The following is a 27143-nucleotide window of genomic DNA, read 5'->3' as shown; positions in this document are numbered from 1 at the left end:
TAATCTCTACAGGAGAACAGTTGCTGTTGTAAGAACTGATGCCAGATCAGGATGTCGGATTTACAGTGATATTCCTACAATTTCAGCACACTTAGCACAAGGGGTTTCTGTGGGAACCCCTTCATGTCAGCAAAGCTGGGTGGCTGTTCCACAGCAGTGAAACATCCCCATCCATGGGAGCCCAGAAGTTTGTACAGATTTTGGTGAAGCACTCAGAGAGAAATTCTTCTGGCACAGGTTGCCCAGAGAAGCTGTGGTTGCCCTATCCCTGGAAGTGTCCAAGGCCAGGCTGGACTGGGCTTGGAGCAATATTGGCCAATGGAAAGTGTCCTTGCCCTTGAGACTGGATGAACTTTATGGTCCCTTCCAGCCCAAACCACTCCAGTATTCTGTGATTCTGTGGAAGAAGAGTGAGCAGAGCACACCCAGCCAGGTGACACCCACACCCTACACCCACTGATCACCACACAGAGAATATTCTTACAATATCTGCATCCTTTCTTACTTCAAGTTGAAAATCCCTTTCCTACTGAGAAACCACTTATTGCTTTCATAGGAAAACTCCTCTGGCCCCAGCTGGGAAGCATGGGAACTCTGTCCATGTAAGGCCAAAGGATACGTCCTGAGTTTCGGTTCAGAGGACAACATCCCTTAACACAAACTAACAGAACAAACCACGCATAAAGAGGAAGCTTAGGGAGGAGAAAAGCTGCAAAAGAAAGTGTCTGTATGTGACATATTTGGCTCTATTTCCATTTTCTTTATATATTCTTTTGTAACAGCAGCTGACATCCCATCTCCATGTCATGCCAAGGTTTGTATATTCAGGCGGCGCAGTGCACAATAAACCTTGGCATTTCCAAACCATCCACTGAGTCACCTTTAAACAACCCCACTGTCACCCACCCAAAAGTGCTCCAAAAGTCAAAGAAAGGATTCTATTGAATGAAAATTCCATCCTACTCCAAACCCCACATACTCCTCAGCATTCCTGCAATCCCACTGGGAATGCGAGCAATACCTCATAAGCAGACGCACTCCTCTTCTGCCCCTGCCAGAATAGAGCTTGGTATTGAAGGCTCTCCTTCCTTGTGGTCCCGAGGACACGGAACACCAGCTCCGGGACAAAAACACGAGGACCCACGAGTACTTCCAGAATCAGCGAGGAATCAGTGTGCCAAAACCCAGGGAAAAGTTTGGGAGCCGCAAGCTCCTGCTCGGCAGCTGCATCTTCCCAGGTGCCAGGACAGGTGATTCAGCCATCAGCGCTCACGTGGGGCCTGCCCTGGATCCAGCAGGAGCTGGAAAACGAAACCCCAGCCTCTCCCAGGAGGCAGGACAGCAGGCACGGAACCCACGCTCCAATCACACCATGCTCCTGCTCGCTGCATTTACACCTGGATATAATGAATGGATTCTATGGTGAACACCAAAAAGGTTGCGTGAACTCCAGGCTGTTTTTGTATCTCATGCATTGTTCTGTTTGGTTTTGAAACTTATTATTGTATTGTTATATTGTTATGTAATTATACATCTTGTTGTGGAGTTATAGATATGATGTATTATATGTAATTGCAACATCACTGTTCATTTTTGAAGAGGTTACAAAAACCAATCTGGGAATCCCACCTTACCTTTCACCACCTGAACACCCACACCAAGTCAGCTGCTTTTTCAGTGTATTCAGATCCCGTAAATTGCCAAAAAAACAGTTATTACACGTCCTCCCTTGGACGCACACCTTCAAAAAACCCCTCTGCCAGCACAAGGATGATTCAGTTGCGTTCCTCCCTGTGAAAATCTTGTAGGACAGTGAAGGGTCGGTGTTGGGGAGCCCCATACATCCCATTTCCCGTTTATTTTTCGTGCCACAGCACCAGCCTGAAACCCGACCAGCTGCCTTGTTTAAGGAGAAACAAGAGGCTGCTCCTCTCATCACCTCCCTTGTAGCTCAGCTTTCATCTCCAGATGCTGACAGATTCCCTCCTAGCAGGTTTTCAAAGTAAAGGTGCTTCCAGCGCAGTGTGGATTGCAGGAGCTGGGATGAAAGACTCTGGAGATTGGCTTGACTTCTGAAAAGAACAAGTTGGCAGCTCTACCAGAGAGCTGTGAGCAGTGACACAGCAATGAGAGGGAGCATAGCATCACACAAATCCACTTCAGAGAGGGGGAAAAAGCCAGGAAATATAGATGTACACACCATGTCTTCTTACAGCTAGGGAGTTTAAAAATAAAATAAAATTCCACAAAAAGGAGCAGCTCTCCTTAAGGAAGGGCTTGTCTGAGAGATCAGTATGAATTTAACGGCACAAGGGGATTGTTTTCATCCCCACACACACTTTAAAATAACACACCAGGGGAAGGCCAGCTAAGAACAATCCAGCAAGGTAAGCAAGGTGGGAGTTACATGGGAAGGCTTATGTTCTCCTGGCCTGGAGCCTGGGAGGCTGAAAAGAGCTAAGCTGGGAATCTTCCCCTTAAAATTACACACAGGAGTTTGGGCAACACGCCCGAAGCAAAGGGGGTACAAACTGCAGCCAGATCTGGGAGGTTTCACATCAAAAACTCTGCAAAGCAGTGGCTGACGTAGCTGAGCACAAAAATATCTGAGGCCAGGGAACAAATTCACAACAAATCCCAAAAAACTGTTAGAAAAGCTGGAATATTAAGTGCCTTATTTTTCAGACTTTCTGCACCACACATTTGGCTCTTTCCCCACTTAAGCCCTGGGAGATTGAAATGAAGTAAATCAGGTTTGTTTTCACACAAACCCTTGCCCTGCTAATTCAAACACCAAGTGAGAGCAAGTGAAGCTCTTCCGCACTGCAGATCATGAAGAAAGTGGGGTTTTTTCCTAGTTAATGCGATTAAGTTTGATCCAAACTTCTCTTTTTCATGCTAGGTCATTCTCCTGTCACATTGAGATGCTGCAGGTCTGTCAAGGAAATGACTACGAGTGCTTTTATTTTCCAACTGAAGTACATGACAGAAATGATGTAAGGAAATTGTTTAAACATGTCATTTTTTTTTGAGATTCTGGCAAATCCTTGGGTGAAAGGGAGAGAGTAACACCCAGGAGCAGGCGGCCCATGGCCTCATTCAATCTCCCACAAATTAAAATCAGCTTAAGCAGGGACCGCACCCTTGTTATCCATGGCTTGTTTGTCACCAGTGATGCAACAACCCCATTAAACACAATAATAATCACTGGAACACAATGCTAAGAATTTATTTATTAATATTTTGGTCAGTCCTCTTAAGTGGAACAAAATTCCAAAGGAGAGCCAGTCCAGTTTGCCCCTTGGGTTAAAAAAGTTGCATTAATTGTGGCTGCTGGTGAAAGGATCTGTCAGCAAACCCAATTAGTCCCATCAGCGACTTTTTCATGATTTAATTCTTTATTCCAAATAACGGCAAATTCATTAAACCATTCCTGGAAGAGATTTTTAAATGGATGTCAAAGCTCTGTACACTCCATAAATCAACACGTCACCTTGGAATGCTAAGAAAATACAGCAAATAGTACAACAAACCTTTTCCTCTAAAAGCAGCAGAGGGTTTGTATGAAGAATAAGACACAAGAAAGTACAACAAAAATTAATACTAACTTAAAGCCACCCACATCTGAAATAATAACTGTAATTAACAGGCAAATATAAGGGATAGACAGAGGGTTTGGAAAACTTCAAGTCAAACCCAACCATACAAATATCCCTGTTGGTTTTAAGCTCTAAGATATGCTTTAAAATCGGTTTAAACTCTCAGAGTTAATAAAACTGTCCCTATTCTTAGAGCAGTCGCACATCTTCGGCACATCCCTGAAGTCACCCGACGCCGATTAAATTTCCGTACAGACTTGTGACACTCCAAAATAGCAACGTGCCTTTTCCTTGCCATCTCCTCAAAGAAGCCCAGGCACACAGACCTCCAGAGACCCAGAACCACAGGTCAATAGCAAAGCATTGGCAAATCTGGGGCTTTCCTTCCAATCTGGAGAAAAGACCAAGTTCTCCAAGTTTCCAAATTTTCCATCAGTTCTACAGAGCTTGCAAGTTTCATAAATGCCCTATTTTGATTATTAAACATTTTTTTGCTTAAACCTATGGAAATGTGTGTCTCAGGAGTTAGTTTAGGACAGTTCTACTGAGACAGGTGATGGGGAATTACAGGTAACACTCTTTGAGCATGTTTTTCCCTATTCTTCTCAAAACTTTGACAATGTGTTTACAAAAAAAAAGTAACATAGAGAACTGATATCCAGGTGGGGAACTAAACTCTGACAGGCCCTCTCCACAAAGATATTCCCTCTGCATCTCCAGCTTATTTGGCAGAACAATGTAACCCCTTCCTTTGTGGAAACGACAATGCCACTCCCACAGCGCAATTCCCAAGGCACAGCCCCTCTCATCCATGACCAGCTGGCAAACATGGCTTAGTGGGATTGCACAAGGCCTGGATGTCCCTGCTCCCTGCCCAGGGCATTCCCATAGGCTGGAAAAGCATGGCAGGGTGACCCAGGACTCTGGAGCAACGTTCCTTTTTTCCAGCACGGTGAATCCTGAGCGGGCAGCGTGGCTCAGCATGGCCCCATTAAAGCAGGGAAAAATCCCATGTTCAGCTCCCAGCAAACTCAAGGAGTTTGGAAGTGCCACAGCCACCCTTCAGGAGAGGGCACAGAGAGCAGCTCCTGCCAAACTGTGGATATTCCATCTCCCTAATCTCTCTTCCGGATAAATCCCCACCTCTTCCTCCAGACCACCCTTAGCAAATCCCGGGTATTTCAGAGATAAGAGCAATCTCCACAAGGAATGGGTAAGGAATGTTTTGGGTTGAGTACCAATCCCTTCTTTCCAACACCAGCTGGTTTGCCCACACACATTCTCATTTCCCAGGCCATCTGGGAAGAGTCACAACACCGAACACACCGAGAGGAACATGCCAGTGGGGTCTGCCTCTTCCTTAGCTGCAAATCCCACACTTTTTTGCACAAGAAGGTGGAAATAATTCCTACAAATACTGTCATTAACCTATAGAATCACTGCCATTCCCTCTTTTTTAGTTCTTTTCTTATTAATTTTAGCATCCTGAGCTCTACAGATATCTGCTGCCATACCTTGACCTCGGGAATTAATATCACATCCACACACTGGCAACATGAGATTATTAGTGTGAGAGATAAAACACATTGATAATCAAAAGGTGACATTAAAGCTAATGAAATCCAAATTAAAATAAGTCTTTGAAAAAGCAATTAACCCACAGAGTCACCATGTGGTGGCAAAAGTGCATCTGGCACTTCCCAGCACCCTCAAATTGAGACTGGATGGATGTTTTCCTAGAAAATCTTCTTTGGCTAAAGAAAAGCTATGAAATACCTACAGAAATTTTAGGAGAACATCATACACAGTATCCAACTAAATGACTCCAGAACAAGCAGGGCTTTGTGTAAAAGCTTCTGCTGGAGGCACACAGACAAGAACAATCCAAGGTGCTGGAAACAACAGGGAACATGTTCCAGTGGCTTGCCAAGCAGACCTGGCATTCCCAGCTCTCCGCTAGGAAATTAGTTCAGGGATAAATGATATAGAAACCACGGATCTGCTTCAGAAAGCTACCTCCTGTTCCCTTCCCTTGGCATTTCCTAATGGCAAAGGGAGTTGCCAGGCTACGCTGACTGAGCAGGTTCCCACAAGGCAGTATTTTCCAGTTCCAAGTCATTTATATGGAATAAGACCAGAGATATTAGCACACAAGTGGTTTTCCAAAGTTTCAAACAGATTTTAAAGAGCAGGAAGCCAACTAGAAAGCTCGACCTTTCCCAAAGACCACGTTTATAGCAGGAAAACCATCTCTGCAAATTAAACTACTCCTGGAATGATTTCTGTGTTCACAGATCCCAAATCCTTTCATTTTCCCAAAAGGAATGAGCCACGCGAGTAACTTTATCCCTAACTCCTGAACTCCAAAGAGACGGTACATTCCATGTGATTCCAAAGTCAGAGGGCAGCCACGCCTAAAAATTTCCCTTTCTTGTGGCCACCTCCACAGCACGAGAGGAGTCCCAAGGGTCACAGGAAGAAAATCATTCCTCTGGATAACCTTTATTCTTGGACACAGTAGGAACTGAGTCACTGCCAAAGGATACTCTAACATGTACAGGACAAAAGAGGAAAAACCTTGGGACTTTTCCAGTTGTTTAAACTCCTGGCTGCCAGCACAAGCTACTAGGGAAAAAGAAAATTGAATAAATAGGAAAGTTAAAGAACACACTTGTCCACCTCGAAGGGACCACCCTGCACAGGGAAGCTTGTGAGAGAACAAGACACATGGACACACTAACTGCAATTACAGCGTTTATCCTGGGATGACAGCCCTGTCCACCACCACAAAAAGCTGCAACGAGACAAGATTCTACAGCAAAAATAGGTATCTTAAAGGCTTCACAAAACAGCTGGCAAGAGCCACCTGAACGAGGGAGTAAGGAAAGGACAGCTTTACCCATTTTCCATTTAAAGGTTGGCACCGGTGTCCCGAGATTCGCTCAGCCTACATGTGCTGTGCCCGCCAGGAAAGGTCCTTTTGTCCCCGGGATCACAAAGTCCCTCGGCTACACCTACGCTTGTCAGGGCTCCGCGGGGATCCTGCCGGGACCCAGCAGCATCCCAGTGTTCCTCTGCAGCTTGCACTGGCAGGAATGTCACCTCCTTCATCGGGATCAACACCCTCGGCTCCGCTGCTGCCCAGATTGGCAGGGTGAGAGCCAAGTGCCCTCCCCTCCCACTCCTCCATGCCAGGCTCCAGCCAAATCCCATCGCCCTCGGCTCGGATTCCAAACGCGCGTCTTCAGTGTCAGCTTGCTTTTCTTCGTGGAAAGGGAAGTGTGTTTAACACACAGAAAAACACCTCTACCTACACACACGCGTGCTGCTGAGGGGATTTATTGAACAACTCCAGCAAGGCTGGGATTTAGGAGCACTTTTCCAGGTACAAACACACCTCTTCCTACAAGGACTGAATTTAACAGAAAGCTGATTTTCTCCGCTGGCCAAACACCGCCAGCCGTGGGTTTCTGCACCCTTTTTATCGACTGAGACACATAAAAATACAGAACACCTGCCCAGCAGGAGTGGGGCACGACAACTTCAGCTTTCTGCCAGGATCATTGGGAAGAACATGGATTGAAGAAGCCTCTTCCAAGATTAATGGAGAGGAGAGAAGGAGGTGGAGTCCATATAAACAATGCTGATAACTGGAATCAGGCAGGAATGCTTGCCCGAACACAGCGGGCTCTCGAAGTACTGGAAAACACCTCCAAAGCACCCACACCAGGCAGGACAAGCCGTGTCAGCCCCAAGGGTCCTGCTCCTGCAAAGGCGGGGATCAGGGCTGGGAAAAGAGGCGCCACCGCCAAAAGCCAGCCCTGAATTCCCGTGACATTGGCAGGAAACAATTAGCGGTAGGGCCACACCAGAAGATCACTTGCAGCCGATTCCAGCGCAGGTATCGGCGACAGAAGCGGCCCGTGAACAGCAGATAACGGGGAGCAGATAACTCGGATATCCCGTTCCCTGGGGCCCCCTCCATATCCCGCTCCTTAGGGGGCCCTCACATCCCATTCCTTAGGGCCCCCCTGGCCCACGCGGAGCCCCGAGGGGGGTGGGGGCCATGCCCGGCGCCTCTCACCAGAAGAACGTGTTGGTGCCGTCGTCGTACACCTCGGACTCGGTGCTGCGGCGGGGCCCGGCGCCGTCCCGCTCGGCCCCGGCTGCGCCGCCGTTGGGCTGCGCGGGGGGCGGCGGCGCCGGCGGCTGCTGCTCCTCCAGCGCGGCCTTGCCCACGTTCCCGCCGTGCGCCCGCCGCTCGCCGCGCCTCATGGCGGCGGGGGGAACCGGCGGCGGGGACGCACCGGCGGTGGGGAGGGGACACGCCGGGGGACACCCGGGCCGGGGCCGCGGCGGGCGGGGAAGGCGGAGCGGGAGGCGTGACGCGGCGGGCGCGCGACCCCGCGTCGGCGCGTGCGCGGGCCGGCCGGTCCCGGGGAAGGCGGGGCCGGGCGGGGCGTCCCCCCCGTTGCCGTGGCAACCGCGCGTGCCCGCTAGGCGGCGCCCCGAGGAGCCACCGCCTCCCCTCAGCGACGGGACCCCGCGGCCCTCAGGGCAACCCAAGTACGGTAATTCAACAAAAATGTCTTCATTCCGCACGCTCCCACCGGAACCGTGCCGGGAAAAGCTCCCCTTGCCAGGCTGCCGTGCGGCTCTCGAGTATCCCACACTGGGTACCCCATCCCTGATGCCGTGGCTGTCCCGACTCCCGCGTCTTTGTGCCATGAAATGTTAAATATCTGTTAAATACGTGCGGTTTGCTGGCAAAATAAAATTGCCTTTTTTTAAAAAAAACTTTGGGCTGGCAAAAGTTTATGTTCCCACCTGGAGGGTCTGGCCAGGGCTGGGGGTGCTTGCAGGGTGCCCCTGTGCCCTTGGATTTGAAACATTCTAAAATTCCTCAGCGCTTCCCAAATTACCTTGGTCAGGCTCCTCATCCGGAATGTGCCATGCTGATCCCGGATGGCAGGCAGGGAGCTCCGGCTTTCTGGAAAGATCTTGGCACGGCAGCAAGCTCCAGGAATACTGTGTGGAAGGAAGGCAAAGTCCTGCAGGAGCAGAGAAATGAAACAGGCAAAGAAATTAGAGGAAACATTTGCAGGACGGCAAATAATCAAGATGAGCTTTAAAGGTCCCTTCCTACCCAAAGCTATTCCATGGTTCTATGAAATACTGAAAAGGGAGCAGGGTTAGACGGAATATTGTGAAGAAATCCTTCCCTGTGAGGGTGCTGGCACAGGTTGCCCAGAGAAGCTGTGGCTGCCCCATCCCTGGAAGTGTCCAACGCCAGGCTGGACAAGGCCTGGAGCAATCTGGGATAGTGGAAGGTGTCAGGGCCCATGGCAGGCAGTGCGACTGGACAAACTTTAAGGTCCCTTCCAATCCCAACCACCCCAGGATCCTCGGATTCTGTGGAATAACGGAGCTGGCCACAGGAGGGCAGGAGCGGGCTGGGCGAGGAGCGGGCAGACCCCAGCGGAACACAGTTCTGGCATCGATAAAGGACGTTTCTGTCTGCTCCACAATTCCCTTCTCCAGCCTGAAACACTCTCCTGCACATCTCACGATGCTTCATGAGAGCTGGAGGCACCCTCCTTGTTCCAAGAGATCACAGAATATCCCGAGTTGGAAAGGATCCCTGAGGATCAGCCAGTCCAACTCCTGCCCTGTGCAGCCACCCCAACAATCCCACCCTGTGCCTGAGAGCGTTGCCAAACGCCCCTCGAGCTCCGGCAGCCTTGGGGCCGTGACCATTCCCTGTTCCAGTGTGCGACCACCCTCTGGGTGAAGAACCTTTTCCTGATATCCAGTCTAAGCCTTCCCTACTTGGAGTGAGCACCCAGTACTTTAATTACAAGCAGGGCTTCACCCCGAACCTCATCCTCTGCTCTAAGGTATTGACTGTAGCTCTGGGGATACCCACAGATCCAAACAGACCGAGATTGGGATGAAAACAACCCCAGCTTTATGAAAAGACACAGACATCTGCTGCCATTTTAGTGCCTGAATCAGTGCCTTTGCACCCATGGAAGAGATGCTCCCTGTCCAAAAGCATTGCTGCCAGGCAGGAGGTGGACAGCCTGTATCCAGACACAGTGGTTTCACACACAAAACCCTTCTGCAGTCTCCTCAGGTGGGAATTACCATCTCCACATCCAGCCAGGACTAACAGGAGTGCTCCTGGAGCTTCCCTGCCAACGCTCAGTGCAGGTCAAATCGCTGTCCACGGCAGCTGGAGTCCAGTGGGTTCAGGTGTGTGATCAACCCAGCAGCCACAGAGCTGATCACATCCAAAATAACTTCCTCTGCTCACACAGGGTTCGTGCGGCTCCCTCCCCAGTTTCAGTTTTTCCTGCTGCTGTCCTCAGCCCCAGTCACTTGAGAGCAGCTAATGCAGGAGGGGAGGGAAACACTGCAAGAGGGACACCAACTTGCTCACCTGCCTTGCTGCAAATGCAGCTAAATCCTTCCCAGGCAAAACCAAATTCCTCCTAAACAGGAGCAGCAGCAGCAGCATGGTCTCCTCCAAGTGCCATGAAAGATGCTGCAGGGGTTGGATATACCTCAGGCAAAGCCAACCTGCAGACACAGACTCGCCTTCCCCGCTGGCTGGTGACATCCACGGGCTTTGGGAACTGCTGCTGGGTGCATGACCTCCTGGGCTGTCTGGAGAGCCAAGCCCTTCTCAGGAAGGAGAAGCAGGAGCGTGGGAGGAGTGCCCCAGCTGTTCCACCCACAGGTAACCCCATTTCCCTGGAACAACGGCAGCGCTCCCATTGCAAAGGCCTTTGCCCTGCTGTTGGTGGAAAGCACCGTCTGACAGGGCTTCACTTTCTCTGGGCAAACACACACGCTCTCCCAGAGATAAAGCCCGTTTGCCGCTCCCAAGCCCATGGATCACCCCTGGATCACCCCTGGAAGGCTAAAGGTCTGCCCACACCTTGGTTTCACACAAGGCAGGACATTGGGAAGACAACCCTTTTTTTTTTTTTTTTTCCACCCCTGATAATCACCAGGTCGGTTTTGGCACCTGTTCAAGGCACTTGGCAAAACCACAGGATGATGGTGGCTTAAGTGGGAAAACCACCCTGAAAATGCTGGCTGCCTTTCCTAGCAGGACACAGTTGGATTACCACCCCCAGGACTTGGTTTCTTTTACAGCAGCCCATAAGAATGCTGTTGGAGGGCACAAGGGAATCCAGAGCAGTTATTGACCCTTCTGTTATTCCCAGGAAATGCTCTTCTTATTTGAAAATAAAAGCAACAAACTCCACCCCCACAACCTCCCCAGGAAACAAGTGTAAGGCAAGATCTGGCTTACCCATAACATTTTCACTCACTTTTTATTATAAGAGTTATTCCCTGTTCCAAGCCATATGACCAGATTGGAGTTGATTCCTTCTGTTCTGCTCAGGTGAAACCCTATCTGAACTTCTGCATCCAGCTCCAGGGTCTCCAGCACAGGAAGGACATCGACCTGGAGAGAGTCCAGAGGAGGGACACCAGGTTGCTCAGAGGAATGGAGCAGCTCTGCCATGAGGAAAGGATGAGAGGATTAGGATTTTTCAGCCTGAAGAAGAGAAGGTTTTGGGGTAACCTGACTGCCCCTTCCAGTTCCTGAACAGAGCCTGCAAGGAATCTGGAGAGGGGCTTTAGACAAGGGCCTGGAGTGTCAGGATGAGGGGGAACGGCTTCCCACTGCACGTAGGCTGGGTTAGATGGGATATTGGGAAGAAATTCTCTGTGAGGGTGGTGAGGCCCTGGCACAGGCTGCCCAGAGAAGCTGTGGAAGTGTTCAAGGTCAGGCTGGCAGCACTATTACACATGGGGGGAAAATAGCACACAACTCCCACGGCTGTTTTACCAACCAGTGAGATGTCAAGAGGAGATTTCTAGAGCTTTGCAAAACTTCTGTCAATAGCTCCTTTTGGCCAGTTTATGGCACCACCTGGGGATGTCACAGGGTACAGCACACGGCCCTGGCACCATGAGGGGCAGAGGGGAAAGCAGCGCCCTGGAGCTGGCAGGAGGAACTCGGCACTGTTACCTGCGCTGGGCGGTTCTGGGCTTGCCACTCCTCTGGGCGAGGGTGAAGGGCAGCTCCCTCGCCTCCTCCTGATATCTGCCCACTGCCAGGCAGAGGCAGCTCCCTCCCAAAGCAGGCACGAGTGCCACACGGAAGTCACGGCACCGCTCGGTTCACGAGACCTCTGAGACCTCGGGCAAAGGAGCTGGGAAGGAAAACCACAGCGTGAGAGAGCCCAGGAGCCTCCAGCCCATCCTGCCCATCAGCCCTCTCCTGAGGGATCTGCCCTGAGGGGCTCCAGGACAGAGGGTCACCGAGGAAGGCTCTCTGCTTCACCATGCAGGTAGGAACAGAAACTGCCCTGACATTCCCAGGATGCTGCTTTTCAGCACCTCTGAGCACCTGTGGCTTGGAAACACAGGACACACTAACCTCCAATCTCTACCACCCATCTGCTTTCAGCCTTTAAGGTACAAAATTCCTGCCACAAGTGTGTGACAGGGAAAGCAGGATGTGCTGCCAGTCCCATGCACCATCCCAAGGTGCAGTGGGGTCACACTGGCCCCACATGTTGGTCCCAGAGATCAGAGGTGCCAGAGCACAGATCAAAGAAGAATGGTATGGATGGAGTTTATGTAAACCTCGGAATGAGCACTGCAGAGGTGACAGCCCCAGGTGTTCCAGGATCACCTGGAATACAGCATGGGCGGAGGGAGAGCTATGATCTTTTTATTTTCTAACTTGGAAGAAGAGATGCAGGTTTTTGGTTTTTTTTTCCTAGGAAAAGCCAGGCAAACTCTCCAAATTTAGGGCAGGTAGTAAAGGTACAGGTCTGTCTGTCCAAGGCTGTCCCACTTCTCAGGAAGCCATGGGCTAAGGTGGAAGTGCTCCAAGGGAAGCTGTGTAAGTAACATCCTGGAGATAAGAGCAATTTGATCATCTCAGTGTGGGTGACAGGAAACACCCAACCCCACACCAATCCATGACTGGAAAGGAAAACAAGGATGCCAGATCCTATCCACGTCCTTGTCCTGACTTACTCACATGGGTGACTGCACCCAGCCCAAGGGTGCCTGCAGCCATTTCCCAGAAGGAACACTCAGGGCAGTGGGTTACCTGGCTGGGAACAAGGACCAATGATACACTTTGGAGACACAGAAACTCTTTTCAGCATGGAAATCCCTGCTTCCCATTGTGCCAGTCACTTTTACACCTTTGTACAGCTGCACCTCCACATCCTGTTCCAAACACAGGGCAGGAAGGAGTGAAACTGAAACTGTCCTTCCTGAAAGCAGGGATAGAGCCCAGGGTTCATACAACCACTGCAGAGTCTGGGTGGCCTTACCTGCACCTGGTCCCACTGCCCTGTGAGGCCAGAGCACAGGTGCCACTGTCAGACAGTGTCCTTAATTCCCAGGAAAAAAACAGTTGAGAGTAGCAGTGATCCAAAGTCCCTGCCTGCTGAAGCCATCCCTGCCCACACATCCCTGCCTTCCCATCAGGAGCTGCAGGGGCAGGACAAGGGGGATGGCTTCAAACTGCCAGAGGGTGGGGTTAGATGGGATATTGGGAAGAAATTCTTCCCTGTGGGGGTGCTGAGGCCCTGGCACAGCTTGTCCTGAGAAGCTATGGCTGTCCCATCCCTGGAAGTGTCCAACCCCAGACTGGAAAGGCTTGGAGCAACCTGGGCCAGTGGAAGGTGTCCACACCCACAGCAGAAGGTGGAACTGGACAGGCTTTAAAATCCCTCCCACCCAAGCCACTCTGGGATTCTGGGATTCTATGCACACGCCATATGGCCCCAAAAGCAAGATGGGCACCTGCATGGCAGTCTGAGCCCCAGCAGCCACTGTGATGAATCCAACACCCCATTTGTGAGCCCACCTTGGTAACCTCTCAGCCTCTTCCCAAGGAAGCAGATGTGCTGGCTGGGATGCTCAGATGCCCAAGCAGGACCGTGCCTGCAGGTGTTTGAGTTGGGAGCTACCTGGGAACAGAAGGTGTGATGCCAGCAGGTCCCTTCACCTAATCTTAAGCTTTATTTGGGACAGCAGCAGGAGAAAAAGTGTGCCAAGGTGGCATTAGGAACACCCCAAAATGTTCCCATACCCAAAGGATGGCTTCCCCTCCACATACATCCACAAGATCACAGGTGGCACTGGCAGGGAATTGCTGCAGGATGAAGCTGGTGCACATGCAGGCTGAGAGAAACCAGCCAAGCAGGAATGAGCTAATATGACAGCAGAGAGTGTGCCAGGCCAGATCCATGCCAGCATCGGAGTACTGGCAATGGGCAGATCCCTGAGAGGCTCCCACTCCCTCCCCTGTGCCCAGAGAGGGGCTCAGACTGGGATACAGGGAACTGCTGCACCCAGTCCTGCCCTGCAAACCTGGTTAGAACAGATGACAACACCAGAAGCCTCCCTTTGCCTCTTGTCATAAACGGGGGTACCTTTTATCTAAGAGAAGTTCTGGTTCTTATTACAGCAGCACCTCTGGGGGAAAGCATCCCTCTTTTCAAGCCTTCCCACTTCTTGTCAGTCAGTCTCTTCATGGCTCTCGTGCTTTGGCTGATTCTGTGAGCAAGCATCTGGCAGAATATTTCAGCCCTTTCCTCATCTTGGCCCCTCTGTTCCCATGGCCTCATTCTCCAGTGAAAGCTCAGGATGCAGATCTTACATCAGGGCACAGTTACACCACCAGGGCTCTGCTGCCAAGATTACGTCTGGAGGAACTCGTCTGGCTGGCGGCTCTTTTAGGTCACAGTGTCTCTGGTGACACCGAGTGACAATATCCCCATCCCTGGCAGCTCCTTCCCACAGCTGCATCACCTTCCCTTGGGAACAGCGGTGTAACTGTTTGTGGGGACACATCACAAGTCACATAAAAGGGTGGAAAAAAACCCCACAGGGGCAGCTGATGGCTTAAGCTGAAAGAAAGCAGGGTTAGATGGGATACTGGGAAGAAATTCTTCCCTGTGAGGGTGCTGAGGCCCTGGCACAGGTTGCCCAGAGAAGCTGTGGCTGCCCCATCCCTGGAAGTGTCCAAGACCAGATTGGAGCATGAAGAACAGACTGGATGGGTGTGAAGGTCCTTTCCAACACAACATTCCAAGCAACATTCCATGATGCTTGCTTTGTGCTCCCCTACATCTGCACCCTTGGATGTCTGAGTGTAATTACCTGTAAACAGAAAGGTGGGAGCTGCACAGCCATCATCTCCAGAGCCACTGACACACAGGAGGGGAACAGGGAAAAGACAGAGCTCAAGCAGTGTTTGGACAACACTCTTAGGCACATGGATGCTTGAGGTGGTCCTATGGAGGGCCAGGAGCTGGATATCCTTGTGAGTCCCTTCCAACTTGGGATATTCTATGATTTTATGATCAGCAGCTCATCCTCCCCTCTTTGTCCCTTGGCTGCAGCCTGAGGCATCCAACACGTTTTCCAAGAACTTTATTCACCTGCTTTCTGGCAGAGTTGTACCAGCCTCCAAGTGCCCATGCTCCACTCTCCCTGTACCTGAATTTAAAACTACCTTTCCCACCCTCCCCAAAAAGCCAGCAGTGCCCTATCTGATAGGAACATCTGACAAATGGAAAAGGCTGATTAAAGCCTGTAAAATCCACTGTAGCTGAGAGAGAGGGTGAAAGGTGAACACTTCCCCAGCACATATGTCAGGGCATGAGGTGAAAGAGCTGAGGGAAGTTTTTTCTCCTAGTCCAGATCCCTCACAGCCCCAGGGCACCATTGTGCATGATGAGTTCTACAGGAGGCTGCACACCCTCCCAGGGTAGCAGTCCCTGCAGCATTCCTAAACACAAATCCCTGGCTGGTTTAGGAAGACCCCAAAGTGGTGATCAGGAGCATGTGGGAGAAGTTTTCACACAAGCTTCCTCTTACTTTCCTCCCTGGGCATCTCTTCAAGGCTGCTGGAAGAGGAAAACACGGGATTTCCCAGGGAGCCTGCTGCAGCCTTCTCTTCACTGGTTTTCTTTTCACCAGGATGAAATTCTGCTGACTCCCCGCAGAGAATCTGCTGTTGAGGACATGGACCCCTTTGCCTCCCCGGTAAGCTCTGCTCCTTCTGCATCTTCAGCGAGCCCAGCCCAGTTCAGAGAGGGGAAAAAATCCCCATTTCCCTTGCTCATTCCCAGTTCCCCTCTACAGAGCCACAATGAGAGTCCAAACCTCTGAGAGGCTGGAGCTGGGAAGGAGAGCTCTCAACTTTCCATCCCTAATAATTCCCTGCTGGTTTTGTGGGCAGAATGAAGAGAAATGGGATTTTGTCCTGGTGAGTGACATCCACGAAATAGGCAGTGAGAAGGAGATCAAGAGGAAGAAGTTTCTGGATGAGCTGAGCAAGAAGGGCTTCACCATTAAGGTGAGGGGCTGTAGGAGGAAAAGGCAGCAGATACTTGGCCTGGCTTGGGCTCCTGCATCCCAGGAAATGGGAGAGGCCTGAACGATTGCACTGTTCACCACATCAGAGCTGGAAAATAACCCACTTGCTCAACCAGTGGAGGAAGACCCCAGCCCCAGGACTCACACAGCCCCCAGCCCTTCCAGCTCTGGCCCTTCCCTACACCTCTGTCTCTGTTTTAACAGCCCTTCTCTTCCCCTCACCAGAAAATTGAGGACACAAAGCTCTTTTATGGAGTCCGTGCCCCGCAGCACATCTTCTGGAAATACCAGTGTCTCCTGACAAACCCCAACAGCAGGCAGCAAAACTCCAGTGCCCACCAGGATGTCCCAGTGACCACCAGGTGGGTGCTGAGCTGATTTCCAGCCTCCTGTACTCACTCTTCTCCACAAAAGCATCCATTTTCCAGCTCGGTTCACAGATGTGCCAGGCTTTCTATTTTCCACAGAACATTCCTCCACCTCCCACATGCAAAGCTGATGGCTTCTCACTGCCCACATTTCTCCCTCCCTTGCTTCCCTGGATTTTAGTGCACACCTTCTCCTTTCTCTGTCCTGTTTTCCTCAGCCATACAACACAAGTCTGTATCCCAGAGCAGCCCTTAAGCAGAGTTTCTCCTTGTTCAGGATACGGGTCGTGCACTTCATCCTGCAGAACACTGTGACGTCCGACCTAGGTAAGGGAACGGGGATCACAGGGGTGATGCTCAGCCTGCATCTGCAGGAAGAATCCTGCCCAAGAATCCTGGGCACTGGCATCCCAGCTGCCTTGCCATCCTGGGGAGAATAGAAAAGGGGGGAGCTCAAACAAGCCAATTTGCTGTTGCATCCAGAGGCTGGGAGGTTTGGACTGCAGGAACCAGCAGTTCCTCTTCTCTATCTCCCCAGATCCCTAAGCCTAACCCTGTCCCTTCTGCTCTGCTCCCAGAGAAGCTGCGTGATCTGATGAAGAAGAAGGTGTTTGAGGCAGCCTTTCCCTTGCACAAGGTGAGGCCAAGCACACAGTGCCTGGGAGGAAAATCCAGGAGAGATGGAGGAGCAGGATGGGGTGGGGGGGACCGGTGGGTGACCGGGGCTGCACCAAGAGCTCACTGGGTGAAAGGCACAGCAAAGCTCCTGGCACCTGCCTTGGAGCTGTGCAGGGCATTAAGGGTGCCCTGATGTTCCTGCATCCAACCAACTTCTCTGCTCTCCAGAAAGAAGACATAAGGGAAATACTAAAGAAGAAGTGGGCTCGCTGGAGAGTTCTCTTTAAGGAGCAGCCAATTGAGGAGATCAGGTAACACAGGCACAAGAGGCAGATTTTTCTAACCAAGTGGTCCTACCTGAAACCCAGAGAGCTCAGTGCCCTTTGCCAGGCTCCTGCACTGTATTAAAAATCATTAGTGCTCAAAAGCACTGGGCTGCCTCTGCAGCTTCCAGAGTTCTTAGCCTGAGGGTTGTCCCTGTGGCTCTGAGCTCCATCTGCAGCATGAAACAACCCCCACGTCTGTGCAGACTTTAATGAACATGTTTGGTTTTCAGACACATTCAGAAGGCAGGAGAGGTGGGAACGGAGCATCAGTGCTGCACAGCCAGCCCAAGGCTGAACTTGGGGCAGTAAAGGCAACATGGGGCTTCTACAACCACATGAAATCCCAGGAAGGAGCACAGCTCCTGTCTTTGAAAACTAACTCCGTAGGCAGAGGCGGGAGGGCAAAAAGAACGTGTTACTTCATAAACCTGCCAAGGGGCTCTGGTAGAGAGGGGAGATCTTAAAATAGAGGTGTACCTCTGACAGCTGGCATGAATTCCTCTGGGATACAGGGCTCCCCATCCCTCAGTCAGTAGGTCATTTCTTATCCGTGACTCCAACTCACTCCCCATGCCATAAAAACTGAGATACTGCCACCACGGGCATTTTCTAGTGACTCCCAACATCTGATCTCCTTTCTGGCTGTAATCCCAGCTCACCTTTCCTCCTAGGTGCTATTTTGGAGAGAAGGTGGCCTTGTACTTCGCCTGGCTGGGCTGGTACACCTACCTGCTGGTTTTCGCTGCCCTGGCTGGGCTGGCAACCGTCGCAGCTGGGGCTACTGTTTTCAGTTCCAGCCAGGTGAGGTAAGGCCCTTGGGAATGCCAAATGTACATCCCATTCAGCTCTGCAGGTGGCTCTGAGGAACCCTTGTCCCCCTTGGCTTCTCTTCCTCCTTTCTTCCAGCAAGGAGATCTGTGATGCCAACAACACCATCATGTGCCCGCTCTGTGACCAGAATTGCTCGTTCTGGGTTCTCTCTGACACCTGCACCTACGCCAAGGTAGGGAACCCCTTTTCCAGGGCAGGCTTGAGGTAAAGAATGGGGAAAACACTCCCAGCTCAAGCTGCTCCCACACCACTAAAAAGAAACCCCACTCCAGATCACAGTCTCCATCATCACCATGGAATATTTTACCAGTGACAAGCCCCAGTGTCCATCACCTTCCTGCATTTTGCCCTCCTGTAACACATTTACCTGTCTTGGGGGAGGTGAGCATGGCAAGACCCTGAGATGCCACAGCCCCTGCACCTCAGTGCCCCACCACACTCTTCCTTCATCTCTTCCAGGTCACTCACATGATTGATAATGAGGCCACGGTGGTGTTTGCCATCTTCATGGCCATCTGGGGTAGGTGTCCATGCCTGGGTGCCCAGCACATGTGGTTGGGAGAGGGAGCAGAAAAGGTGAAAAATGGGACACCAACATAGCTTCACCCTTTGCAGGGGGTTTTGTATCTCCTCTGCTTCCAGAGCCTTCAGCTCCCCTTCCAGACACAGCAAGAGACAAAACCATCCTGCTGATATCCTCCAGCTCCCCAAATATCCCTTACCTGAAGCTTGTTCTACCTGAAGCTTCTGCTCAGCACAGCCTCCCCAAAGGCACCCAGCAATTTCCTAGCAGCTGCCTATAAATGGTTGCAACCACAGGAAGGGGGGGCCTCCAGACTCCTCCTCCACCTCCCCAAACCTCTGTACAGCTTCTTATTGCTGTGGAATGATGGGATCCCATCACTGCCATAGTTGCACACTCATCTGGCTTTTCCATGGCCCTTTCCTTGACCAGCCACCACAGGAGTGGGTCGGGTGTCCCACCTGCAAAGCCACGGCACAGTCCTGACTGTGTCCATGGGCTGGGTCACACAGGGACATAATCAGGAGCATCAATCCAATTAACATAAGGGGTGGTTGAAACTGGAGTTGGAGAGATATAGCCTTGCCAGGGTGCAGAGCAGGGACACCCATTCCACCTGAAAAGTGACTTATACCTAATTCCCTACGGACACTAGACCAGCCCAATGAAAGCTCACTTGCACCATCCCCATTCCCTCACTGCTGCCCTTCAGGTCACCAAGGTGCAGAGGGGGCTGCCTGTCCTTCATGGCCCAAGGGCAGTCCAGACTGGTTTGCCATCAAGTTGGATGTGATGTGACTCTTTGGGAGACAGAAGGGTGGCTCTCAGAGCCATTCCTAAGCGTCACCACACTTTCTCCTTCCCAATCCAGCCACTGTATTCCTGGAGCTGTGGAAGAGGGAGAGAGCCACTGTGGCCATCAACTGGGACCTGTATGGGTGGGATGAGGAAGAGGTGAGGACATCATCTTTCTTGCTTGGTGCTTCCCTTTTCAGGGCAGGAGTCACTTAGACCAATAAAAGACACATCAGAGGGATCCCTTGCCCAAGACTGAACTCAATCAGGCTTGGCCACGCTCTTGTGGGTTGGGTGCGCACCTCTGCCCTTCTGCAGCACTGCTTATCCCATATGCCCACTGACCCAAGGGGATAAAGCACTGCTGGGTCCTTTCTTTCCCATTTCTTCCCCATTTTTAATTTTCTTTTTTTTTTGTTAAAGGAGGAGCTGGCTCTGCAGCTGATCAATAACTCTCAGCACGAACCCCGGCTGTACCAGCACTCCTACTTGCGCAGCACCATCGTCCTCGTCTTGGCTGTGCTGATGGTACGTGCCCAGTGACAATGGGAACCTTTGGTTTAAGGGTGCATGGACCAAAGGAGCAAAGGCACAGACCAGGTTTTTAGGGCAGTTCCATGGTCATCACAAGGATCCTGGGGCCTCCTCATGCTCACACCTCACTGTGCTGATGGCAGGGCCACCCACCCTTCAGGGACATGGACTGAAGGCTCTGCTCTTGCAGTGTGGATCAAGGCAGTGACACAGAGGGCAGGAAGAGGCAAATCCCAATGCCTTTGTCCCCACTGTGGGTCAATAGAGACTGGTTCAGGTGGAGACATAGAATCCTGGAATTATAGAATGTTAAGGGCTGGAAGGGACCTTACTTAGTCCCAAGTGCCATGGGGAGGAACACCTCCCACTACCCCAGGTTGCTCAAGGCCTTGTCCCACCTGACCTTGGACACTGTCAAGGCTGGGGCATCTGCAATATCCCTGGGGAGCCTGTTCCAATATCTCCCCACCCTCACAGAGAAGAATTTCTTCCTAACATCCAGCCTAAATTTCCCCTCTTTCAGCTTGTACCCGTTACTCCTTGTCCTATCACTACATCCACCTCACAGGCTTGTCAGCCTCCACCCCAGGGTGCTGGTTTGCCTTTGAGGCCACATCCAGGGCCCTGCTGAGGGGGCCATCAGGTGCAATGGAGCACATGCCCTTGGTAGCTCCTGACCCCTCCTGTCCCTCTCCACAGATCGTGGTGCTGATCGGCATTGCCCACGCACTCGTCATCTACCGGGCGGTGGCCATGGCACTGTTCACGCAGAGCGAAGTGAACCTGCTGAGCAAGCACGCCGACACCATCGCCGTGATGACGGGGGCCGTGCTGCACTACGTCACCATCGTTATCATGACCAAGGTGAGGAGCCACAGGGGATGTCTGGCAGGAGTTCTCCATGGCCAGCCCTGCCCCCTGCTCATCGTATCCCTCTTTCCTGCAGGTCAACTGGCAAGTGGCCCTCTTCCTCTGCAGCCTGGGTAAGGGAAATGGGGTGTGTCCCACCTGCAGCACCCTTTTGTCCCTGAGCACAGCCAGCCTCCCAGCCCCTTCCCTCCCTCCACCAGCACAAGGCAGCTTCTAGGCAGCTCCAGACAGGGAGGCCAGCAGCCACCCAGCACACACCTGTGGCCCACATGCTGTCCCACAGCCAGCTTTGCAGGGACAGTCACCCTACAGGGCTGAGACCTGGCATGAGCAAGAAGCCACCCCAGCTCCTGGAGAGGTCACAACATGGATTTCCCCCCAGCTCTAAGGCCCCTTCTCCCCCAGCTCATGGCTCTGAGGGACCTCCCTGCTTGGCTGGAATCACATCCATCAGAGGGCTCAGGTGGAAGGCAGGGGAGGCTTCACAAGAGGCAGAGACACCCTCTGGACCTCCAGAGCTGTGGTGGTACCCATGGAGGAGCAGGGCAAGGTCCCATTGCTCTATGACCAAGCCCCTGGGCATTTCTCTCTTTCCTAGAGAAACCGCGGACCTTCTCTGAGCAGGAGAACAACTTCACTGTGAAGATCTTCATCTTCCAGTTCTTCACAAACTTCTCCTCGCTCATCTACATCGCCTTCTTCCTGGGACGGTGAGTGGAGAACACAGGGCAACCAGGATTTGGGATGAATGCTCCCAAATCTCCCCAGGGTGTATGGACAGCCCAGCCCCTCTGCCCTTCCCACCAGGCACAAGGACCCCATTTGGGACTCAGGAGGGCCATGACCCCATAAGTATCACTGTTGCTTCCTTGCTTAGGATCAATGGCCACCCAGGGCACTACGTGCGCATTGCTGGCCACTGGAGGCTGGAGGAGGTGAGGCACCCACCCTCTGACCCCACAAACTCCTCCTCTTCCTTTCCCTACTACCCAGACAATCTCTGGGAAGCCCAGCTTTCTCCCATAGCACCTGCCAAAGGGTCCCTCAGGCCCACCCACTCATCCTGCTTGCAGGGCACAACCCCTGTCTTGTTGTCCCCTCCAGTGCCACCCCAGCGGCTGCATCACCGACCTCTTCATCCAGATGGCTGTCATCATGCTGCTTAAGCAGACCATCAGCAACATCATGGAGTACCTCATCCCGTAAGCTTCGCACACTGATACTTCCCAGAGATGAACCCTGGTCTTTTTCCTTTTCCCCTTCCTCCAAGGATGTGCTGGCAGCAGCCCAGCCCCGCAGGCAGCCACACAAATCCCTCTCTCCCACTGCAGCTGGGTATCCCACCAGCTACGGAAGAAGAAAAAGTCCCCCAAGAAGAGAAGTGTGATGTTAGGAGAGGAGGAGGAGGCAGAGGACCCCTGCAAAAGGCAGTGGCTGAACAACTACGAACTCAACGAGGTCAACGTCTTCAGCTTGTTCAATGAGTACTTGGAGATAGGTACGTGGAGCAGATCCATGTGCCCTCCTTGGCTGGGGAGTGACAGATGCCAGGGAGTCCATACACAGGCAAGGAGCCACAGCTCCACACCCTGCCCTGCTCTGAGAGCCCTGGGACACCAAGATCATTTCCAAAACAGAGAGCAGGAAACTATGCTAGCCTTTGGCCCTGCCTCGGACCTTCCTCTCCTTCCAGGGCCACGGCTGTAACCCCAGGGTGTGCCTGTGCCTGACTGGCTCAACTATCCCCACAGATCCCACTCTCTGACAGCCCTGTGAGAGCTGGGTGTTCCCAAGACGTGGCTATCTCCCCCTTCCACCTCTGCAAACCCCTCTGACCCAAGCCACAAAGCAGGACAAACCCAGACAGAGGGGGACGTCCCCTCTGCAGTGGATTCACACCAGCATCTGGTGTTTCCCCCTCCAGTGATCCAGTACAGCTTCACCACCATCTTCGTGGCAGCCTTTCCCCTGGCCCCGCTGCTGGCCCTCATCAACAACATCATCGAGATCCACATGGACGCCATCAAGATGATGCGGCTGTGCCGGCGCATGGTGCCCAGAAAGGCCAAGGACATTGGTGAGAGGGGTCCTGCAGCACCAGGCTGAGCCCTTGAGCACCCCATGGCCATGGGACAGCGCAGGGAGAGCCACGAGTCAGAGAAGGACAAGCTGCTTCAGACTCTGCCAGAGGCTGAAGGGCAGCTTGGAAGCCCTTTCCTTGACCTGGCCATGCTAAAGCTGTCCCTGAGCTGGAATGGTGGCAGAGAGCTGGCAGAGGGACCTCACCGGCTGCTCCTCTCCCACAGGGATCTGGCTGCAGGTCCTAGAGGCCATCGGCACCCTGGCTGTCATCGGGAACGGGCTGGTGATCGCCATCACCTCCGACTTCATCCCTGTGCAGGTCTACAAGTACATGTACAGCCCCTGCACAAGGGAGAACCACACCAGCATGGAGTGAGTTCAATACCAAGACAGTCCCTGTCCACAGCATCCCCATGGCCCTGTCCCCACAGCTGTGTCCCCTCCTGCCTCAGTGCCACCACTGCAGGAGCATGAGACAGCTCAGCTGTCCCCCAGAGTGAGGTGGCAGGGAAAGGAGAGCAGAGGAATATTCCCACAAAGCATCGTCACATCATCCCTGTGGTGGGTAAACTGACTGGAAAGGGAAGTGTGTAATATTGGAGGGCTACAGGATTCCCAGGATGCAGGCATATGCTCTCTCCTGCCCTCTCCCCATTTCTCCAAGCCTTGGCTGACTGGTCCAGTTCATTCAAACATGACACGAGCCTCTGAACCCTCCATTTCCACCAGGCTTTGTGAAAGTGGGCAGTGAGAGCCCTAGGAGGGTTCTGCTTCCCCAGAACAGGAGAGTACAATCCATGCTCAACCCAGTCCTTCCCCACAGCTGCTCCACCGGCTACATCAACAACAGCCTCTCCGTATTCCACATCCAGGACTTCGAGCCCCACACCAAGGTGCTGCCAGAATTTAATGGGGTCCAGATTAAGGAGTGCAGGTAAGAGCAGCCCCTGCCAGCCCCTGCCCCTCACCTTGACATCCAGGCCAGAATGGAATAGCCTTGGCTGGCACCGACGGAGCTGTGCTGCAGGTACCGGGACTACCGGAACGCTGATGACTACACCTACACCATCCAGTTCTGGCACATCTTCGCAGCCCGGCTCGCTTTCCTCATCCTCTTCGAGGTGAGCACCCAGGGAGGCAGGAGAGGGCTGGAAAAGGGGTTGGATCTGTGCCCCATGCCCAGGCTGGGAGCCCTTGACTGTCTTTGTTTCCCACAGCATGTGGCTCTGTGCGTAAAGCTGATCGCAGCCTGGTACATCCCCGATGTCCCCCAGAAGGTCAAGAATCAAATTCTGGGGGAAAAACACAGTAATCTCCGTGATGAACTGAGGTGGGTGATGCCCTGGAAGGTGCCAGGGGTTGTCAGGTTTCAGGATCTGTCTGCTCTGGAACCGCTTTTCCTTCTGAAAAAGAAAAGCTCCAAGTTAAAACATGAACTGATTTTGCCTAGGGAAGGACTTTTCCCATGTTTTCCATCTAAACTTTGTTTAAAGAGAAAGGATTAAGTATTTCAGTGGGAAACAACCATTTTGTAGTTGTGCAACAAACCCCTGTGCTGCTGTCCTATAGTGACTAAGCTGTGCTCTGGGAAGAGCTCAGCCTGACCCCCCCTCCATGGCCACATATAATCCCAGCTGCCACCCATAATCCCAATGGGAGCAGAGAGCAGGGTTCAGGAAACACCTCTCGTGGTTTGACACTGGCCAAACTCCAGGCACCCACAAAAGCCGCTCTTTCACCCTCCCCTGCCACAGCTGGGCAGAGGAGAGAAAAAATTAACAAAGGGTTCATGAGTTGAGATAAAGACCTGGAGAAAACACTCCAAGGGCAAAACAGGCTCAACTTAGAAGTACAAAGAGAATTTATTGCTAACAAAATCAGAAGATGACAATGAGAAGTAAAATAAGCCCTTAAAAACACCTTTACTTCCCCCAGCCATTCCCTCCTTCCCACTGACAGTGCAGGGGACAGGGCATGGGAGTTTTGGTCAGTTTGTCACCCAAGGCTTTCTTGTGCTGCTCAGGGAGAGGATTCCTTTCCCACAGGAGAGAGTTCTCTGCAACCCTCTCCACCACGGCTCCAATTTCACAAGCAGGAGTCCTCCCAAAACTACTGCAACGTGAGTCCCTCTCATGAGCACACAGTCCTCCCAGAACTGCTGCAGTGTGGATCACTCTTCTACTTATCCCTCAAGGAAAGGCTGCTCCAGCCTGGAAGCAGGGCCACCTTCTCCACCAGATTTCTCAGTGGATCACAGCCCCCTCCAGGCATCCACCCACTCCAGCCTGGGCACCCCCCAACACGGGCTGCAGGTGGATTTCTGCATCCCCCATGGATCCCCACGGGCTGCAGGGGCACAGCTGCTTCTCCATGGTCATCACCATGGCCTGCAGAGGAATCTCGGCTCTGGTGCCTGGAGTGCCTCCTCCCCCTCCTTCTGCACTGCCCTTGGTGTCACCATGTTGTTTCCCTTGCATGTTCTCACCTCCTCCTCTCCCTCTGGCTAGAAAAAAAACCTGTGCCCCTTTTTGTTTTCATTTTCTTCTTAAATACACTGTCACAGAGGCATAATCAACACCTCTAATTGGTCCGGCTTTGGCCAGCAGCATGTCCATCTTCCAGAGCATCAGGGACTGGCTCTGCCAGACATGGTGGAAGCGTCCAGCAGCTTCTCACAGAAGCCACCTCTGTGCCCCCCCGCTACCAAAAACCAGGCTGTGCAAAACCAACCCAACACCACACTGTCACAGCTTTCCTTCTCTGCCTTCCTATTGACTGTGGGATTCCCCACAAACAGGGGTTTTCCACAAACAGCCTGTCATCCTTTCTCCATCTGTTTTGGAGAAGAGGCCCTGTTCCTGCTCGGAATGTTTTTCCACACTTCCCAACTCACAGTTCCCAATGTCTCTTTCCTCTCTCCCCAGCATGATGGAATACTCCACCGAGGTGTAGCCACCGCTCAACAAGGAGAAGGAGAACATGGACTCGAGCCCCTTTCCCAGCCTGGCAGTGCCAGGGGTGCCAGATGAGCCCCACGACACGGTGCCACGTGTCCCATCTGGGACTGAGCTGGACTTGAGCTGGGAAGTGATGACAAGACAGTGGCTTCACAGGAGCAGGCTGCTTTCCAACTTGGCAAGGAAGGATGCTGGTGCAGAGCCGGGCTACGCCTCCCCAGCACGGGGAGTGGCTGGGACAGAGCTGTGGTGCTGGGGACAAACCCAGGGGCAGCACCCGGCTTCTGGGCTGCAGGAGATGACCTGGGTCCTTGTCACTCACTTCCTTAAGCACAGGAAACACCACGTACCTCATTCCAGGCTCCCTCTCCAGCCCTAATTTTGGCCTTGGCCTCTTTTTTCCACTGCCTTCCCTGACCTCCTCACTCTCGCACCACTGGGGAACTTGAGACCCTCTTTCACCAAACTCCTCCCCGGCATGACTCTCACATGGCTCCAGCTCTGCCCTGGTGTCTCCATGGACATTGGAAAAATGCCGTTGTTATCTTGTGTTTAGCTCTGGGCTCAGCTGGGTCCTGAGACTCGTTCCTGGCTCAGCTGCCACCAGCCATCGGTAAATAAACACAACATCCACATGGACACACAGACCATCAGCTGCTGCCTGGTATTGCTTCTGCCTTCCTCTTCTGCCATCCCAAATCATCCCCCAAAACCTTTCCTTGTCTTAGTGGGGACGATCACAGTAGGTGGGAGCTGTGCCCACTCCAAGGGCTGTGTGGGAGCTGGCTGGTGGGACACCAGGATTTGGCCATGAACAGTGGTAACACAGCCTGGTAAATGTGCCGGGATAATGGAAATACCTGGGGGAAATGGGAAAAACACAGCAAATCCCAAATGATAGGGTTATCCCACCTTTTCCTTTAGAGACACCACTACTGGCTGACCCCCCCTACTCCAGACAGAACGTGTTTGTCTGCAGCAGGAATGGGGTGACACCCCAGGACTGGACAGGTGCCACAGCTCAGGGGGTTCTGATAGGGGATCCCAGAGGCAAAACTGGGGGGAAGCCCCCTCCTTTCCCACTAGTAGTGACCCCAACCTGGCTGGACACCACCCTGACACTGCCTGTGCCCACAGAGACTTCCCAAGGTGTTGGTCTGGGGGGCTGTGCCCTGGAGGTGACACACTCCAGTCAGGACTGCAGGGAA

The 27143-nt window shown here is 52.5% G+C and overlaps 2 protein-coding genes across 8 annotated transcripts in view; one reads left to right on the top strand and one right to left on the bottom strand.

The window, feature by feature from the left end:
• The window catches only part of PTDSS2 (phosphatidylserine synthase 2), a 30078-nt gene extending 22038 nt beyond the window's left edge, over window positions 1-8040 (bottom strand). Inside the window, exon 1 of one of the 3 annotated variants that reach the window (XM_086892107.1) lies at window positions 7684-8040. In XM_086892107.1, coding sequence (XP_086748233.1) covers window positions 7684-7874 — 191 coding nt within the window. In that variant the 5' untranslated portion in view covers window positions 7875-8040. Of the gene's footprint in view, window positions 1-6498; window positions 6736-7683 lie in introns of those variants that run through there. The other 2 variants (XM_086892108.1, XM_023928662.2) reach the window with 2 other exon arrangements.
• A 48-nt stretch (window positions 8041-8088) lies between these two features.
• Window positions 8089-26588, top strand: ANO9 (anoctamin 9). 5 transcript variants are annotated; one of them, XM_086892103.1, is made up of 25 exons: window positions 8110-10907; window positions 11017-11971; window positions 15633-15698; window positions 15895-16011; window positions 16257-16393; window positions 16677-16726; window positions 16978-17036; window positions 17246-17328; window positions 18015-18149; window positions 18250-18346; window positions 18634-18694; window positions 19569-19651; window positions 19916-20020; window positions 20726-20890; window positions 20973-21009; window positions 21495-21606; window positions 21774-21831; window positions 22001-22098; window positions 22228-22394; window positions 22821-22973; window positions 23203-23350; window positions 23802-23912; window positions 24006-24099; window positions 24196-24308; window positions 25903-26588. In XM_086892103.1, exons 2-25 carry the CDS (start codon window positions 11966-11968, stop codon window positions 25928-25930), a joined length of 2283 nt encoding a protein of 760 aa, XP_086748229.1. In that variant the 5' UTR covers window positions 8110-10907; window positions 11017-11965; the 3' UTR covers window positions 25931-26588. The 5 variants fall into 5 exon arrangements, with proteins under 5 accessions (XP_023784423.2, XP_086748229.1, XP_086748230.1 ...); XM_023928655.2 differs by having other exon boundaries at window positions 8089-11971; XM_086892104.1 differs by having other exon boundaries at window positions 8648-11971; window positions 16618-16726.
• The last annotated feature ends 555 nt before the right edge of the window (window positions 26589-27143 follow it).

Source organism: Cyanistes caeruleus, chromosome 6 (assembly GCF_971803275.1).
Source record: "Cyanistes caeruleus chromosome 6, bCyaCae1.hap1.1, whole genome shotgun sequence".
Classification (NCBI taxonomy): Eukaryota; Metazoa; Chordata; class Aves; order Passeriformes; family Paridae; genus Cyanistes; species Cyanistes caeruleus.
The sequence above is the reverse complement of the archived record's forward strand: the minus strand, read 5'-3'. Positions and strand labels throughout refer to the sequence as shown.